The 18,457-nt window shown below is 47.4% G+C and overlaps 1 protein-coding gene across 8 annotated transcripts in view; it reads right to left on the bottom strand.

The window, feature by feature from the left end:
- Positions 1-467: 467 nt before the first annotated feature.
- The window catches only part of LOC144166412 (uncharacterized), a 314,257-nt gene continuing 296,267 nt past the window's right edge, over positions 468-18,457 (bottom strand). For 3 of the 8 annotated variants that reach the window (XM_077695941.1, XM_077695939.1, XM_077695935.1), the window contains exons 2-5: positions 13,582-13,675; positions 10,877-11,033; positions 9,493-9,542; positions 468-4,275 (exon numbers count right to left, since the gene is read on the bottom strand). In XM_077695941.1, the coding sequence (XP_077552067.1) occupies positions 4,177-4,275; positions 9,493-9,542; positions 10,877-11,033; positions 13,582-13,590 (315 nt within the window). In that variant the 5' untranslated portion in view covers positions 13,591-13,675 and the 3' untranslated portion in view covers positions 468-4,176. Of the gene's footprint in view, positions 4,276-9,492; positions 9,543-10,876; positions 11,037-13,581; positions 13,676-17,056; positions 17,302-18,457 lie in introns of those variants that run through there. The other 5 variants (XM_077695940.1, XM_077695938.1, XM_077695934.1 and 2 more) reach the window with 3 other exon arrangements.

Below are 18,457 nucleotides of genomic sequence, written 5' to 3' on the forward strand. Positions count from 1 at the left end.
CCCTGCTCCTCGCACAACATCTACTGCAACGTTTTCTTACTGTTTGATTTCTTGGAATGCCACCCCGAGGGCTGGGGTCGTGCGTGAGCGCATTTTGTTTTTGTGGGTCATATTGTTTTTAACACATATTTGTTTTCTATTGCAAAAATCAAGCAGCCCTATATTTTTAGAACACAGTTCGAACCACTGATGTAATAACGCTTTGCCTCAAATATGCCTAATGCTTTCATTTTGTCGAACAATGTTTACAGGTACGGAGTGAATTTTCAGAATCAGTGATATGGAAAAGTTTTGCCTATATTAACCACACTCGCAATTCCTTTATCCTTCGACCGGATGGTTGAATCGAACACACACACAGACCAAAATCTTCGAGTTTAAATAGCCCAACAAAGAGTCATCTTTTAAAAAACGCAGCTCGCCATGATGCGGTTGCCAACAGCCACGCAATGAACGAGACCACACAATTTGGAGGACGGTGCGAATACATTTTTTATATATAAAGATTCACAAGACATCTATGAACAGGGGCGTACAAAGTCTATACATAAAATGGGGTTCGCTTTGTACGGATTACACCATCACATTTGCTGCTATTGGACTGTGTGCGCGCATACACTTTCTGCTTTGGTTCAGTTTTCATTTAAATAACAAATAGTACGGGCCATAAGTTACACCACACAAAACTCCATGTTGCACACTTCACACTCACACCACTTCCAAATGAAACACCCCGTAAAGCTGTTTCTTGATGCTCGTTTCAACAACTTCGCAAGTCGAGATGCTCTGCAAGGCACCCTACGCCACGCAATGTTTTCGTGTGGCAGAAGTAAAAAATTATGAATTTTTTTTTTTACTTTTATCCCATAACATCTCCTGAAACTTGAAAGCAACGCATCCGCTACAGTTTACGGGGTCTTTCAAACTGTCATCTGTGTTCTCCTCAAAACATTTGACGGAAAAGCAAAAGTCAGACATCCCCAAATGTGAGGAACCGCCACGAAATAGTTGACACTGGCCGTTAGAATAAAAATTCGGCCGTGCGCAACATGCAGTGGAAACAGAACCTCGACCCTCCATTCACATTCAAGCAGCAAGAGCTATTTGTAAGGGCAAATAAAGTCTCAAGCGATGACACAGTAACAAGAGACACTACAAACCTCTGCACAGCTTTAACCATTACCTCTTTTTGTCTCAGCTGACACAGCGTAAGGTTTGATGGATGGGCTACGCTATGCGCCAAAGCAGGCATGCGTACAATAAGCTGTGACGTCACTTCCGGCTCCTGTTGACATAGGATGTCCACCAGCAGCCTGCAAAAAAGTGACATCAAGAAACCCCAACGCAATGTTCCACAGTATGCATCATAAATAACTCAATGCGCAACCATTTTCGTCAGAGCATCACAGACGTTCGTAAAACTATAGCACGCTTCTCTTCGAAGACGCCAAAATAAGAAATTCTAGAATATAAAGAACAACACTATATTTACATGTACGAGATGAAAAAAGACGAACTACGCTGTTTTTTTTTTTCATCCTGGGAAACGTAGGGAAGAAAAAATGTACAATAAATGTGTCACAACTTTAATAGGCTATGTACAACGCTACCGCATATTTCATTCGACGGCAGACATACGCATCTAAGAATTACCAAGGTGCACAGCCACAGCCTTTCCATAACATAGTAAGAACCAGAACAAAGCGAAACACACTTTCTTCACACCGGGAGAACTAAAAAACAATACAGTACGAGAAGTTTCACACGGGAGACAACATACATTGGAACTCGCTGAATCGAACATTCGTCGAATGTCGCAGTTCAGCGAATAAATACAATGCCTGAGCATTACGTTGTGCAGGCTGACAATTTGTAACGGCGCAGAGACGAGCGAACGCCACGCACTCTTGCTCAGTATTGAATGTCACAGTAATCAAGGGCGCGAAAAAAGCGGTGTTGAACTTAAGCGGACGCTTCTAGTAGGGGCTGAATGATCATTCCATAATAGTTAACTAACTCGCACCATGGAGAGAAATGCCTTCACACGAACGTCAGTACAATTCTATTGCCCCAACCCGCAGAGAAATTGTTCCCATTCGGTTAACAGGCTTCAACAGAAGATTACACATAGATCGTTTTTGAAACAGAAAGGCTCGTCAGTGTACAGGTTTTTTTTAATACCCTTGAAACTGCTTTAAAACAACGTAACATTTGGTTCTCGGCCCCACAGTCTTCCCGAAGCAGATGACGTGAAAACCGGCAGGGTCGGCATAGAAGAATTACGAACTTTTATGCCGTCGGAGGATACACAACGGAAACACGCCTGTTAAAAGATGCAGCAGCTGTGATAAAGCTAAAGTTCGTGCACATGAATAACAGGCGAAAACACCCGCCACAAGCTGCCCAAACTATTTGCTCAGAGCGGTGAGAACGGTACGCATGGCCATGCGGTCACATCTTTGAAACAGCTGCATATCTTATATTACAAAAAGAGCCCGTTTATACTGTTCAAGTACACCTTCTGCAAAATAAATAAATTACTGGAGCCAATTGAGTTCCCGCCACTCAAATACATTTTTTTTCAATAGGAACCCCATCAACCTCCAAGTTCGACACACTTCGCGTATCTCCTTAATCCAGTGCCGAGAACGTTTTGTGGTGTAGGAGTTCTTTTCAGTCATCAGTGCAACTAAGCAGAGGAGCGTTCACAAGTAACAAAAAGTCGTGAAAACAGTCTTGCAAATGAGAGGAAAGTACAGACATTACGCGCGGCGATTGTAACAAATCTCTTTTGCACCCTGACATCCTATAGCCCGTCCAAAGACGCCAACTCGAAGCAAGAAGCGGGCGCCCTAGCTGCCCATAGGAGAGTATCACTGAAACCAGAGCGCAGCTTTACCCGCTTGTGATGTTGAATTAACCTGCCATGTAGGAGGCCACTAATAACCCACCACTCATTGTGAAGCCACGAGAACACTCGCGAGAAGAAAAAACTCAGGCAAGTTTTGACGAACGGCCACAACGAAAACACACCTCGCTGCCAACTTTCAATCACAAAAACCACGAAAGGTGCAAACTAAAATATACATCCCGCAAAAGAAGAATTATTTCCCGCAGGTCTAAAAACCTGTATCACCACAATCCCAGACAGCATTTGCGCGTAGACATAACTTGAAAGCTTAACAGAAGGCGAAGCTTGAAAGTATTAAATAGTAGAAGGTATTAGAGTACGCCAAGCGTCGAATTATTCGGCGAAGACAGTACCAAACCGTCGCTAATACTTTGTGCAATGTTAGGCTACTCTTATGCTCTTCAAACTGCTTGGCGGCTAACTTAACAAGTGTTAGTAATTCGATAATTGTAACTATGCTAGCATAATGTTGTTCGATTCCGAAGCCTAGCCTTTAAGATCCACAGAATAAAAGCAACCGATCTCCAAATGTTTGCCGCGGTCAATGGATGCAGGAAGATTCTATTTAAAACACGCCATTCGAGTTCCCGAAATGAAATCGTGATCGCACACAGCCCGGCATTTTGTTAGCCGATGTCCCCTGCTTTTCCTGGCCTGTTAGCATACAAAAATTCAGCGAAGATGTCCCAATAGCTCTGGGAGACTTACCAGTAAGCCGAATCAGCAGCCAGCGCAAATTACTTCCGCGTTGCAGAACAAGATTCTATACTGTGTGTGCCATGATCCACAACAAAGAGCACCAAATTTATTGTGTGTCCTCCCGCAGGGAACTCCTCTAAACAGGGACACAATGTAGTCTGCTTTTAAATTCCGGTGCCTTATCGGTGCCAACGGTGCGTTGTCTCGTTTCTCTAACAGTGTTTTGTCGGGACTACTCCACATTCCCGAAATGGGTAGGACAGCATGAGGGACTACCCTCGCGAAGGAAAAAAATAGATCCTGCCTCTACGCAGAATACAATCACACCTTTGCGGCGTCATCTACTTTCTCTCGTGAACCTCGCCGGCTGCACCACAACCAGAACACACGCTCCAAAACTTTTGTCTTGCAGCGTAGGCGCCGCTGGGATCTGCGGGAACGGAGGAGGCGGCGTCGTGTGGTGGTGGTACTCGGGAGTGGTGGCCACGGTGGTGACGGAATGGTGGCCGTGCCTCCTGAGGTCGCAGAAGCTGCAACAGGGGCGGCAGTGACGTAGCTGGCACGAGCTACGCGAGGCTGTTCTCGGCCTTGTTGATCTCCATGACGATCTGGGCGTGCTCCTCGAGAAGCTTGGCGAACTCCTCCTTGCGCAGTTCAGCGTTCATCTGCAGCGAGAGAAGAGAGACAAGGATGGTATGATACAGTGACTCAATAAGCAGTTAGAGCACCGCCACTGTAACACGCAAGTAAGGAACGGCGGCCATTTTGGTGTTTGTAAATGCCGTCAGATTGCCGCTTCTGCGGTATCGCCGCTACCTTCGGCAGGGTCGTTCGTAAACAACACTGCCGAAGACGCAGCTTTCATACACATTCCTGCAGATCATATTATTCGAAGGGAGGTTTCGCGTTCGGAACGACGTCAGTCGCGCACAGCAAGGATGGCAAACTAAGACTACCAGAGCTGACTAAAACTCAGACAACAAAATGGCGGCGACCATGAACCGTTGCAGTGTACACAAATGTCACGTGATGGGAACTTGCCAATGATCCTTGCTGCGGCGCGGAACACAACGGGAAAAAATATTCCGGTACTCTGAAACCTTATGTAGTGACACTAGTGCGGTGAATACAGATTCTTTAAGTAAAAATGGGCTGTGAAGAATTTAAAAACTGGTAATTACGTGATGGGCTTTAGATAGACAGCTCAGCTAGAAGTGCTAGCGAGACTTCCTTGAAAACGAGGTTCCTCAAGTGTGAATCGACAAAGTTGGGTTAGAGATGACAGAAACATGGTCACGAAAAGCAACTTTGCTCCAGTTTCCCTGAATTTCTAGGGTTTTATGGATGATGAAATAAACTTCAGAATTCAATTCTTTGGCAAATGCCCACTGTTGCATCTGGTTCATCTTTTTCAGACGATTACGAGACGTAAGATCCCGGAAAACGCGTTATCTGAACGAATATCGAACAACGTAACTGGCGGGCAAACGAAATAACGGCGAAGGCATCAATGAGGAGCGTTGCTGTAAAAACCGAGGTTCAATAAAGCTTCCGTTTTGTTATTCAAACACTCAGGAACCAGAACATAAAGATGTGCCCGCTGCTTCACTTGTTACGCTAGAAGCTAAGCTGACTGCCAAGGTATTTATCGAAGCGTTTTTCAACATTCAGCACAGCTACTCTCCATAATACAAGCCGCGTTCATTGTTCACGAGTAAGCACAGTTGGTTTTTGCTAAGTAGAGCGGGGATCCCCTATTTTAGCGCCCAAACCCTAGGAGAGAAAACCACAAGAAATGCGTGCGTGCTCTGAACACAAACCAACGAAGCGAACACAGGCGAAGGGAGGACAGTAGAGCGGAGAAAAAAACCAGGACGGGTAGTGTCAGCACGCGCCGCACCTCCGCAGATAGGAGAGCACGGTGGAGTTGTGCTCGTGGTTTGGCACACGGGATTTTTATGCGTGCATAAGCACGGCATCCGCGATTAGCAACAGCGTGAGAGGAGAGGTTTTGCGCAGATATGGGGAAAGAGGGAGAAAGAGCGCCAGGGAAAGGCGGGAATACGAGATCCGGCGAAGCGAGGCAGAGGCACCAGGTTAGGCGTGGGGTGCCGAAACAGCCTGGCGTGGGGTGGGTGTCCGCAGCCTACGCGAGACCGTTTCGGGCCCCTTTCTTCCCCCCTTCTACCCCACTCCTAAAACCGCATTGCTTGTCCACGCGGAGCGAAATGAAGGTCGCCTGTGCTAGAGAGCTTCAGAGGACACCGATAGAGATGCACAGGCAGGAGTTTAGCTGCGCCTGATGCGCGCATGCGGAAGACAACAAATCAAGCGCGCTGAAGGTGCGCGCTCCGTGACACAATGGAATAGAATTAGGCCATCCGACTGCGCACGCACAAGTGCATTAGATGGTCCCGAAACTTTCTACCACTACTGTACTATATACTTCAAAATTTTTACTGCGCAGTTTGTACTCCCTGATTTCACGAAATCTTCATGCTCCCGAAGTAAATACAAAATCTTTCTACGCCGCTTAATAAGGTAGAACCATTTCCTTTTTGCTTCATTCGCTGTACGGCTGTTGGCCGAAATTTTGTTATCGGGAAGAAAAACATGATTCAGAAAACTTCAGCTCTATGCGACGCCAACGGCCGCAACGGTTCTGGTGAAACCTAGGCATCCAACAAAACGCGAGCATTCAATAAAACACGACTCTCACCAACTTTCGTAAATTGTGCAGAGATACAAAACAAACGAAACCATAAAATAATGCACAAAACTTTACCTGCAAGAAAATGAACAGCAATACACGCATGTTTCGTCGACTACAAGGAACCCTTGCCACTTTCGCGCTGAAGGAAAGGCAATACCGCCCCATGTACACGCTAAGAGCCGCGGTAATATACCCGCACGACCACACCTTTTTCTGAGCTTTTACCCACTTTCATTCTCCGGAAAACCGACCGAATGGGCAGCAGCGAAGCGCAGGCAGGCGGAATATCCGCTCTTCACTCACTCATTTCCGCATCCATCACTGCACGCCTGTCAACTCCGCAGCGCCCGAAAAAGAAGGGAAAGGTGTGCGGCTCTTGCGTTTCGTTACGTCATGCGGTCGCTGCACGGACGCCGCCATCAATCAAACGTGTCAAAAGATCTCCGCTCCGTCGGGAAGCTTTCCCCCCTTTTGTTTTCTTTATTTCCTCGTTGCTTTACCGGAGCGATCCGGTTGCCGCTAGTCTTCGGCCGGCCGCAGATACCGGAAACACTGCGTTTTTTTTAGCAGCTTGCTATCCTTTAAGGAGGCCGGCGTGACCCAGTAAAAGGATCTGAAGCGACAAGCTCGATAGCTCCCTCAATTCTAGAATGTACGTAATAAAACAAACGTGATGGGATGTTTAAGAAATGCCACCATACGATGACAAATATTGCCCTACGCACTTTTTGGTGTATCGCAGATCCCACCTTCGCGGTGACCACCTTTCGCTGTTTAAACATTAATTAGGCATTTTTATGTGCCGAGTAACGTTCCGGGCAGAAACAATGTGCTTCCACATGCCGCAAAGTCGAAAAAAATGGCCACGTATCTATCTGCTCCATTCGTTGCAAATGTCGTCAAAAGACGATAGTCTTTGTAGGCATTTGCCAAGTAAATTCCCCCCATTCGCTTTCCCGCTCAACTGTCATGCTGTTCCTGTTCCGTTGCATTCATCCCGAAGTAAACGCACTAAAGGTTTGCTCAAGGCGATTTGAATTTACCGCGTTCTACTGCTACAGGGGGGTTCCTCGATGCCAGCGCTGCAGTACGGCGGAGAGCGCGTGAATAGAGGCGGCCGACTACAAGGTTTATAGAACCACGTGGCCGTGCTCCACGTGCGTTCAAAGCAGAACGTGGAACCTAGCTAGTGGAGCCTTTCGTTGCTGTTGCCGCGTGATTTTTCATATGCCGCCAGGAGGCGGCGGTTTTCTGCAGTAGATGTGGAATATCATTTACTATCGAAAAACCACACACCCAGGAATTTTTAATAAAGGAACACTAAATATTCCTTGTGTACTAATTTCCTGTCTTATATTTGCGTAATGCCTTCTTCTTGTTCAACAAAGTTGACAAGTATGAACATATAAACCGGGCGTAGACGTTTACATTTGGCTGTGCGTATATAAGACTACTGCGCAGTAAGCATTTTACTTTGGCCGGGTGGCTGAATCGAGTGACAGACAGACAGACGGACAGACAGACCGACAGACATGAGGACAGACCAAAATTTCTGGGTTTAAGTAGCCCAAGGAAGATTATCGTCTTTAATAGTCTGTCGAATGCGCCCACTATAGGGCCACTAGCGCAGCCCCATGAGAGAGAACGAGAGCGCGCGCGCGCGCGAGAGAGAGAGAGAGAGAGAGAGAGAGAGAGAGAGAGAGAGAGAGAGAGAGAGAGCGAGAGAGAGAGAGAGAGATAGAGAGAGAGCAGGAAAAAGAAGGTGACGGGTCTATACACAGCGTGCCAAAGAAAAAAAAAACCTTCGCGGCGCGGCACATCCGTTTCTAGCCCTTGAATAACTTCTTGACAACAACGTGGCACATTATGACTTGTTTTAGGCATGCGGCTACTTGCCCTGGGGATTTCTTTTCATTATGAGGCGCGCTCTCCTGGCTTTGCCATTTGCGAAAATTTCTCAGCACCAACGCCCCACCTCTGCATGGAACTATTTCTCGCCTCATCACCATAGCACAACGTCTTACCCTTGCCACCTGCGGGCCTCACAGGGGATTCACACGAAACCTACTTATCGTCTTTGGCCAACGGACCACCGTTCGGCGCCAAAAATGCGGCAGCTGCCATTCTGAATTTTCCTGGAAAATGCAGCTGCCTAACTCGGCTGTCACTTTAGACCGCAGTGCGTGCTAATGTACTACACGTACCTCAACAGCCCGTTCACGAAACCACCTGGCGTTACGAAACACTCGCACCGTCTACCGTAGAACGTGGCCTTCGCAAGGCGAACTTGCTATTTACTGGGCCATTACTTAGGCAGGGACGACAGCAGTGACGATTTCACAGCGACAGTGATTGCAGCCGCCAGAACGTCACAGCCAATTCATCCACTCCCGTTGGCAGTGACGGCGACATGCCTATCCGCGCATTGTGCGCACAACTCCACTAAAAATGATGTACACGCATTCCCACACCAGAAAATAAACTTTACGTGCCTCGTTATACTTTTTATATCCACGTGAAAGTCGCGCCATTTCAGCATATACTTGCTACAGGTGCGAAAGAAGGGTGAATGATGCCGGGTAGCATAGGCGTGCGCACAGGGGGTAGGGTGGGGGGGGTTGCGGGGGGGGGGGGGTATGGTTTCCCCCTAATCACCCTAAGGGGGGGGGGGCACAAAACTTGCCACACACCTTAACTCAATCGAACCTGTCCTGTAGGGTTATCACCACGCGTGTGTCCTCACGGTAGTAGCAGCCCAAAAAAACCTCATGTTAATTTCCAAAAGCTGTTTACAGATGTGTCGTATGTTTCTGCGCTTTGGGGAGAATGGAATTTCTTTGGGCCGCGCGTTGTGCAATTGATGCCACATCCTCGCTGGGACTTGTTCTCTTTGCGGCGTTGCACATGGAAGTAAAAATTTCTGCTCAGAAATATTTGGTCGGTGTCGCAATTTCATTTTATTGAAATACAAAATTTATAACCACTCCTCGTTTTCGCACTGCATTCTGAAAGTTAGGCCTTCAGTGGGAAGAGGTCGAAAGTTACCGGGGAGAAGGAAGGGGGCGATCAAGAACCCCTAATCAAGAACCCTGCGCCCGCCTATGCTGGGCGATGTTCGTATCAACGGCGACAAACGCTCAGTATAGACGAAAGTGAAAGGCAAGCTTACGATTAGGCTCCGAACCATGTCTTCCTCCGCCGGTGTGGGCGTTTTGCAGGCTGCAAAGAACGCGCAGAAAATGAATTAAAATGTTGAAACGGCACGAGAAATACGGCTTTGTCAAGAGCGTCGTACGCGCGCACACAACGCATACATACGATCGTTCCCAGGACAGTCTGCACTCAGAACACTAGAGAGCTGTAAGTTGTTACGGAATGTTCGTGAAAAAAAAAAAAAAAACAGTAGCACCATTGTAAAGATGCAAACGCCACATCCCTCGATAATACCCGATACGTTGCGCAGTCGCACAAAAATCACGGTTTACAAAATCAGGGTTCATTTTCCAGACATTTATTCTGTCTTCGTTTAGTCGTTTAAAAATCAAGTTCTATAGCAAGACAAAACAGCTCGGTCGATTTCGCGCAGTATTGACCATGAGCCGCATAACCGCTATGTTCACAGAGCAATCGTCTTTTTTAACATTGTTTCCGTTCAAATAGAGAGCTGGAAGGAAGGATTTATGAACGGCATAGTCTTTTTGGGGTAAACGAGTTCACCATTAAAGAGGTATAGAAGAATAGTCGATGCGGTTCATTGCATTGCCATTGTTGGCTGCTTTACGCTTTGATAACTATTTTATAGATCGTATTGTGTTTTTTGCGTTCCTTTAAAGGGGGATCTTTGCGAACATCTAGTGAATAATCAGTTGAACAGTAACTTGTTTTAAACTTAACCATGACGGCATGTGACGGAAGCTGGCTTGTGCACCTAAGTGAAAGCTTCGACCCTGACACCACATATACGAGACTCCAGAAAACGTCCAACGTATTACAAAACTCATTGCTTATACTTCCACGGTGTAAAATGACAAATAAACGTACCACTCTTAAATTACAGCCTATTGTACACACCGGGAAACAAGGACGAAACTCAGCGTTTCCGAAGCAGCTGGGCGAAAGTTGGCACCCACTACATTACTGCTTTGTCCTTATCATTTGACCATTTCGCGTTTTGACACTATGCGAAAATGTAAAACAAACGCATTGCATACTTTTTAAGCAGCCTCAAGACATGGGCTGACTTCGCACTCTGTGAGATAAATACAACGCTAACGCGATCTGCTTAAGGTTACCTTGTAAGGGGACGCAAACAGAGCACGTCTTCGGTGGCTTAGAAGATGAAACTTCCGAAGTATTGCTTTTTGACACAGACGCTTCAAGCGACAGATTACAATAAACTGCAATCACCGTTCATTTCGAATATGGGGATGCCGCGATTACCTACACTGACGTCATGAGCCAGGGTGGCGCGACGCAAAAATCTCAACACGATGGGCAATTAATTGAGGCAACAGGGTGCCACGTCTAGACATACGCCACTGCAGAACACTCACTGTATGGGTCGTCGATGCAGGCCTCGGTGGAGGGCTCGACGGGTTCCACCACGATGCTTACGGTGTGGACTAGTCCACTCTTTGCCAGGCCTTTCTCGGCTCCCAGAGAGAGGACGCTCTTCTCGCCACCAGGGGACGCCACCAAACGACCCTCGCTCTGCTGATGCAAAGGAAGGGCACGAAACAGCGCAGTGCAATTGTAAATCCTCTGTCTATTTACTAGGCCAAGTAATTGCAGATCGAAACTGCGACACAAGCATGGAGATGGTCAACGCGCTCTGAACGCACTGCTCGTGCTTTGTCTTTAGTGCCTCTAGCACGTTTCTTTTCTCGAGAACAATGTGCATATTTAGCAAAAGCAATCCAGTCTTTGTATTCATTAAAAAAACTGCTACTTCCTGTTATGCACATATCTATCTCTTCAAGCGTGGCAACGTTTTTCTGAGCTCTAAAGAACGGTGACAAGACAAAGTGTTTGAAAAAAATTAGGTGTTTGTACGCGCAGAAGATACACCTATAATATGAGGCGCGGCGTAGTCGAAGGATCCCGATTAATTTTGACCACCTGGAAATATCTACCCTGAGACGAAATTTCGACACACGGGCGTTCCCCTGAAACGCAGCCATTAGAGCCGGGTTCTAACCCTCGTTATTAAGCTCAGCAGCACAACACCTTAGTCACCACTGACTTCAAGCATTTTGTCAGGATCTCAACACCGTTTCACAGCTCGTGGATGCAGCGTTCCAAATTTTGTTGACTTCACACGTGACAGTACGTGCTCGCTTCATTGCCGTAATAGTACTTAAATGTCAGTGGGATTTTAAGCCTTTTTCACTTAACCAGTTTGCCCCAAGGCAGTCTTGGGCCGATTTTGTTCCTTCCATTGTACGCAACTGACCTAGCAAACGTTTCCAGTGAGACAGCAGTGAAGCTAAGATTGTACTGATAACCGCTGTAGATATATCTGACGTTGAACATCACATTCGCTTATGCAACATGCTCGCACTGCGTTGAACCTGAACTACAATCTGACAAATAACCATTAGAAGAGGTAGCCTCGAGTCAACCTTAAAGAAAATGCTTCTTTGTTAATATAAATGTGGATCCGATACATGTACAGCACAATACATCAAAGTAACCATAACGGCAAATCCAATATGCCGCACGCATGTCTGACCCACACAAAACGCTGATGAAAATGAGTCCAAGCAGTTACACTAAGGAATGCAGAGTACCTGCGTAAAAGGAGTACGCTTGGGTAGCTCGGGCAACCCATCAAGAAACGACAGTCAAATTTCAATCTGAACCTCCCATCTTTCCGGGCGATTGGTGACGCTGCACCGGAGCCGCTTGATAAATATACATGTGTCACATAGTGCGTACGCTGTGTGTGTGTGTGTGTAAAGCAGCAGTAAGCATGATAATCAACCTAATCCTAGACAACCAGAAAAGCTAAGAAGAACCAGGTGAACCTTAACTCGCCCTAGGTATATCCTGGAATAGAGCTAAGACTCTGCTAATTTTTTTTGTTTCACTCGTCGGTCCTGGCCATCGTTGACTCGGTTACACCGACAATCGGCTCACCCCAGAAAGAGCCGCCAAAGGGCTGCGCCCTAAAACGGCGTAACTTTACTTGAGACGACAGTAAAATTTAATTCTGAACCTCCTATCTTTCTCTATTAGAACGAGCAGGTTAATTTTCGAAAGACAACACAAATGTACACTGTGGTACACCGATACATGGACGTCTCTAAAACATTTTGCTGAGCAAACCGCTGCTTCGGTCACGCTCAAACTTTACGCGAATTCCGCATTTTGTGGTCTATTATGTTTAACATCAAGAACAAGAACGTCGCTAACTTGCTTATTTAGAAAATATAACGATTTCTTTATCTCTTGAAAACCTTGACGCTATCTTGGCAGTATTGACCGTACTTGTAGTGTGGCACCACCAGGAGTATTTTGTACAAAACACCCGATGGCAGTTTGCTTTCTTATTTCTAAAGAAGCAGGCAAGCGCCGTTCTTGATCTTGGTTTTGAACAAAATAGACCACCAAAGGCGACCTTTGTTTATAGTTTGAGATTCGCTCAGTAAATGTTTTAAATGCGAATGCATTTCTTAGCCGCAGGTTGTCTTGCGTCGTTGAGCGGCGTGCGCCTAGCAACAGCTGTGGCGCGCGCCTAGCAACCGGAGCAGGTGCGGAGTAGCGGAGGGCAAGGGGAGAGGAGGAGCGCGCTCGGCGTGTGAGGGCGCCCGCATCGCGGAGCTCGGGCGGAGTAGCGGAGAGTGAGTGGAGAGGAGGAGCGCGCTCGGCGTGTGAGGGCGCTCGCATCGCGGAGCTCGGGGCGGAGAGAGCTCGCGCGCGGGCTAGCGAGGGTCTCTCTCTCCTCTTCGCGTACCCCTCTCCGCTCGCTGCGCATATAAATGCAGGGAGCGCGCTCCTCTCTCCGTGACTGCTTGCCGACTGGCGCCTTGATAGCGATGGAAGTCGGTGACACCGAAGTGCACCCAATGCATTGGCATTTCCGCACGATCCCCTTCGGGGAGGTGGGGGGATTTTTTTTTTAATGACGCCCATTTATCGATGTACCAGTTTGAATCTCTGCGCAGCATTCAGTTGTTGGTTCACACACTAGAAGACAGTACCACATTCTGCTTCTCTCATTCCAGTAGCTGTGATCGTACCCAGAGAAACCACTCACCATGTTCATCTGTGGCAGGGGGAAGGACTCCGGGGGATGGACTTGGACGGGATCCGTGGTGATGGTCTTGCTCGGCGCAGGCTCAGTGGACCCACTGCAGCAATCGAGATAAACAAAGAACAGCAGATAAGTATTAGTGCTGAAAGTTTTGTGCTGAGCGCGCTTTCTGAGCATGGACTTAGTTTATTCTCAACCTGTGTGCAACTTGGCTTCGTCGTATGGCGGGGTCACACAGAGAAGTCGCCGCTGTACAATGTTTGTTTGAAGGTTTGGTGTAAATAAATGTGCGCCTGTTTCAGAAAATAACCAATTTTATTTTTTGCGGTATTCTCTGTTGAGGACTGCACACTATGACCACAAAGTTTCCAAATTTTAGCGTTGCAAAACTACAAATTTTTACGCGCAGAGAATCACGCAGTAACAATGGTGGCGGCATCTTAACTGGACGACAATATCCTCCCGCAGAGCCGAAAATAATGTAGATGTCTCGCTATAGACTGCAGAGTGATACTTGGCCGCCATGACTTCATCACAAGGATAGCGGCATCATCTCAAATCTACAACACTTAAGAAGAGAGCGTCGTACTAAGCTGGTGTCCATAGTTACTTTCAGACAGAGCGCTCACGGACTGGACAAGTACACGCACAGTGGTTAAAAACACGGTAAAAGTCAATATTTAATAACTGAATACCCGCATGTCAAGTTATAACACAGAGTCCCGCCTGAAGATAAAAAAAGAGTTGATACAAATTACACAAAACCTATGAAAAACAGGAGAACTTTGCCACCCTTATTTTCCATTCAGGGTAGAGCGTTTTTCATAAATAGCTATAGCTTGGTTCCTGGGTGAGCCAACACACCTTCCTTCCTTTGAAGTTGTTATGCACCTAAACATCTCGTTCTTTCTGTCAGGCTGGATGACGCTGGTGGCAGCGTTGTTGACATTCTTAATTGAACGCATGCAGTATAGAAAGGTATGGCAAATAAAATTTATTCTTTTAGAAAGTTTAGGGTGTTTGGTGGGCGTATACCTGTGATTTTTGGCTGCGGTATTGTTCGGACACCTATCCTGTATCGGGTTGTCGACTATGTTCTCAATGCTTTTGAAATTGAATAAAATGTTGAAGTGTTGCAGAATAGGGCGGATTGCGCCACAAGAAAGATTTCATTGGGCTCTTTGCGCATGCGCGAAATTTCGTGCGGGGCCGTGATTCTGGTAGTTTTCATCATCCTCTCCATAGAAGTGAGCAGATTCTGTTGCTCGAGCCGCCGTGATAGCATATCTATTGCAACACGCATTTGGTTCATATCGGCGCTTTACATACAGGTGCCGTGGATTCTGCATAAACAAAAGAATTACAGCCACCGACGAGCTTTCCTTGCTAGATACGCGGTGAAAACATCGTCGAAATCGGTCTCCTGTTGTGGCTACAGCGCGTTTTTTTTTCCTTCGTAATCTCACGCCCCTCGGGTGACACTTGGGCCACATCGAACACTTTTGTCGTGGACGCCGTTTTTTAGTTGGTTATGTGCGGCATTTGCACATCGGAATTAAAAATATTCTCGTTCTGCATCGGCTTACACCAAAGTTGGCGAGCCACAGCACCAGTTGGTGCGGATATGAGTGGTGCTCCGTGATGCTTCAAACTTTTCGCGCATACACGAAACTAGGTTCCTCCGAATAATGTTACTAATGCGCCATGCAAGCGAAGAAGCGATAGAAAGCCGAGCCCAGCCAGCAATCCCGAGCGAAGCTACAGTGGCTACGTTTGGAATTCGGCGATTCTAAGAAAAAATATTACCGATGGGCGTCGGGCCCCCAAATTATTTCGGTCACCGGACTTCTTCCAGCCGTTTGACAAGCAATATCACGAGTCATTCTTCTGTGTGAAAGTGAATCCTAAGCGAAACTGAGTTGACAGAATTTTGAACGCAGGTACGAAATCTCGGCGAAAATTGGGTTTACCCGACGAACCATTCCTCGACGTTCTCCCAATCTCGGTAGATGGTCTCTTTAGACGCATCGGTTTGTGTCGGAGACTGGGTGGAGCTTCCCGCATATTAGGCTACTTATAACGTAACTTGCCATCTGCCTCTCCTGACAGAGAAACTCATACAGCATACGCGGTGGCTCAGTGGTTAAGGCGTTGTGCTACTGAGCACGAGGACGCGGGTTCGATTCCCGGCCGCGGCGGCCGCTTTTCTGATGGAGGCGAAAAGCGAAAACGCCCGTGTGTACGAGATTTCGGCGCACGTTAAAGATCTCCAGGTGGTCAAAATTAATCCGGAGCCTTCCACTACGGCGCGCTTCATCGCCTGCGTTGCGTCGGCGCGTTAAGCCCAACAATCAATCAATATACAGCATACGCACGACCAAAACTAGCGTACGCGTCATCCATTTGGCACGACTTACAAGGTTAGCTCACCGATGATTCGGAAGCCGTTCAAAGCCACGCACCTCGTCTTATTACGTGCCAATATTCAAGACACATCAGCGTATAAGAACATCTCGCCTGCCGCATACGCCCCCCTAGATGACCGTAAATTGCCGGACGACGGCGACGAGCAGCTCATTTTTCCCCCATGCCGTAACACTCTGGAATGCACAGCCAGAGAATGCATCTTGCAAGGACCGCAAAATATTTCGCGAAAAACTAACCAGTTTGCAAAAGCCAAATGATACGTCCTAACACTGCAGTTACCTTTTGCGTTCATAGTTTTGTTTAACTGTACTTCCAGAATTTATTTATCGCCTGCCATGTATTTTTGTTTTGTTATGCGTGTTCTTTTTGTTTGTTTTTCTTTATTTCCTGTAATCAGTGTGCATCTTCATATTGTTATGTTTGCTAAGAAATTTACAGCTTCAATGTACGCCCCCTCCCCTTATGTATTGCCTTCGGGTCCTTAAGGTTGAATAAATGAAATTAAATGAAATAACTTTTAAGCAGACAGTCTTTACACGTCTCGCGCAGCTCTTAATCTCCCGTCGACCTCGGCGTCCAAACGTCGAGACTACACGCTGCCTCCCCATTACGACAACGCGACAGAAGTAAAATAATAAATATTGCACGGTCGCGTGTCGAATTAAAGCTACTGTGGCTCCAGAGAAGTGCAAGCAGGCGCCGAAACTAACGAAAAGGCGCATCCCCACATGCGAACGCGTCCCGCTTCAAAAACAGGCACAAACAAGAACGCCTCGCACTTTTGCATCAAAACTAAGGAAAGATTTTTGCCGCCCCACATCTGTAACAGCCACAAAACTTCGCAAGGCCTTAGCCATAATCCGCTTCGCTGTAGAAAGAAAACTCCGCACCTGCAATTCTATCATTCCTGCTTACCAAAGACAAGCCCTCGTCATATCTTGCTCTATTTCCGTGAAAATTTAGCTTCGCTGCCATTCTTCACGGTATACACGGATTTAACTTTAGGTCACTCTTTTTAGGACTCGACGAACGTTGGGTAATAAAAACTCACGCCATGGGAAAGCCGTTGGCGGTTCCAAGCGGGCGCAGAACGCAGTTAGAAGAGATCGTGGCCATCATCTGCCCCATGTTGACAGCGATCCAACGCAATGCACAACCACGACGAGATTCTAAGCGCAGGGCGGCAGCTCTAACCAAATACCACTAAGTCGAGCAGCCTCGTGACGGGAACGAGCCGGCAGTTGCGACTAACCAATGGGAAATCTTGCGTGGCCTTTGTGTCACGTGATTGTGGTGTAATGCAACGAGTGTTGTTTCACGTGGTCACGCTGACGCGCTAACACGCCCCCCGACTGGTCCAACCGCGCGGACCGCACGTGGAACAGCCGGGAGAGATTGCGTGCTGTGTACGCACCGTACAGAAATGCCCCGATTCTCGATTACGTATCGCGGTGGGCGTGCGGAAAGCGATAAGGGATCAAGTGAAAGTAACGCGACCGAAAGCCCAGGAATGACTTGTGAGAATGATAAGAAGAGCAGCCTTCACCGAAAGGATGTGGCGCAGTCATAGTGGTTATGCCTTCGGTAAACAAAAAAAGGCAAAACAGAACAATTTTTGGCACTAGCGTTAGGACAGTATTTACACAACGAGGTGACGTATTGTTGAACGCTTCGGATTGCTTTGGGAGATCCCGTTGCTGAATTTTCGATGCGCTGGCGCAATTGCTTCGTTGCTATTTTTAAAAAGGCTGGCTCCAATTATTTTGATTGATTGATTGTAGGGTTTAACGCGCCGACGCAACGCAGGCGATGAGGCGCGCCGTAGTGGAGGGCTCCGGATTAATTTTGACCACCTGGGGATCTTTAACGTGCGCCGAAATCTCGTACACACGGGCGTTTTTGCTTTTCGCCTCCATCAGAAAAGCGGCCGCCGCGGCCGGTAATTGAACCCGCGACCTCGTGCTTAGCAGCGCAACGCCTTAGCCACTGAGCCACCGCGGCGGGTGGTTCCGATTATTTTACATGCATAACAAGTCTGCGTACTCGCGGTATTATTCTCAGCGCTGCAGTTGTAACCATAAGCTGGAGAACTGTGGTGCTTCGCCACTTGGCTATCGCCAAAAACATCGGCGCCTTGCTGTGTACCGCGCTTAAATGCGCGGTTCTTCCGTTCAAATGAAGCAGTACGCAGTACAAAGCAAAAACTGGGGTTAATTCCTCTATCATAGGAATCGGTAAAGCCCGAAATTTAAATGTGCAGCAAAATCTGCAGTGACGTCCTGCTAGCGGGTCGCTTCAGGAAAGGCGCGGCCACTTCGGTCCTGCTCCGTGGCGAATACGGCAGACGATAGCGTTGCCACGAGCTCAGCTTGTGGAACGCGAGAGGTATGATCTGTAGCTTTAACCGTGCACACGCGAATGCATTCCGCTGTCCGCTGGCGCTTCTCTTCGC

Source organism: Haemaphysalis longicornis, unplaced genomic scaffold (assembly GCF_048455015.1).
Source record: "Haemaphysalis longicornis isolate Haplotype H1 unplaced genomic scaffold, Haemaphysalis longicornis Haplotype H1 scaffold_17, whole genome shotgun sequence".
Lineage (NCBI taxonomy): Eukaryota > Metazoa > Arthropoda > Arachnida > Ixodida > Ixodidae > Haemaphysalis > Haemaphysalis longicornis.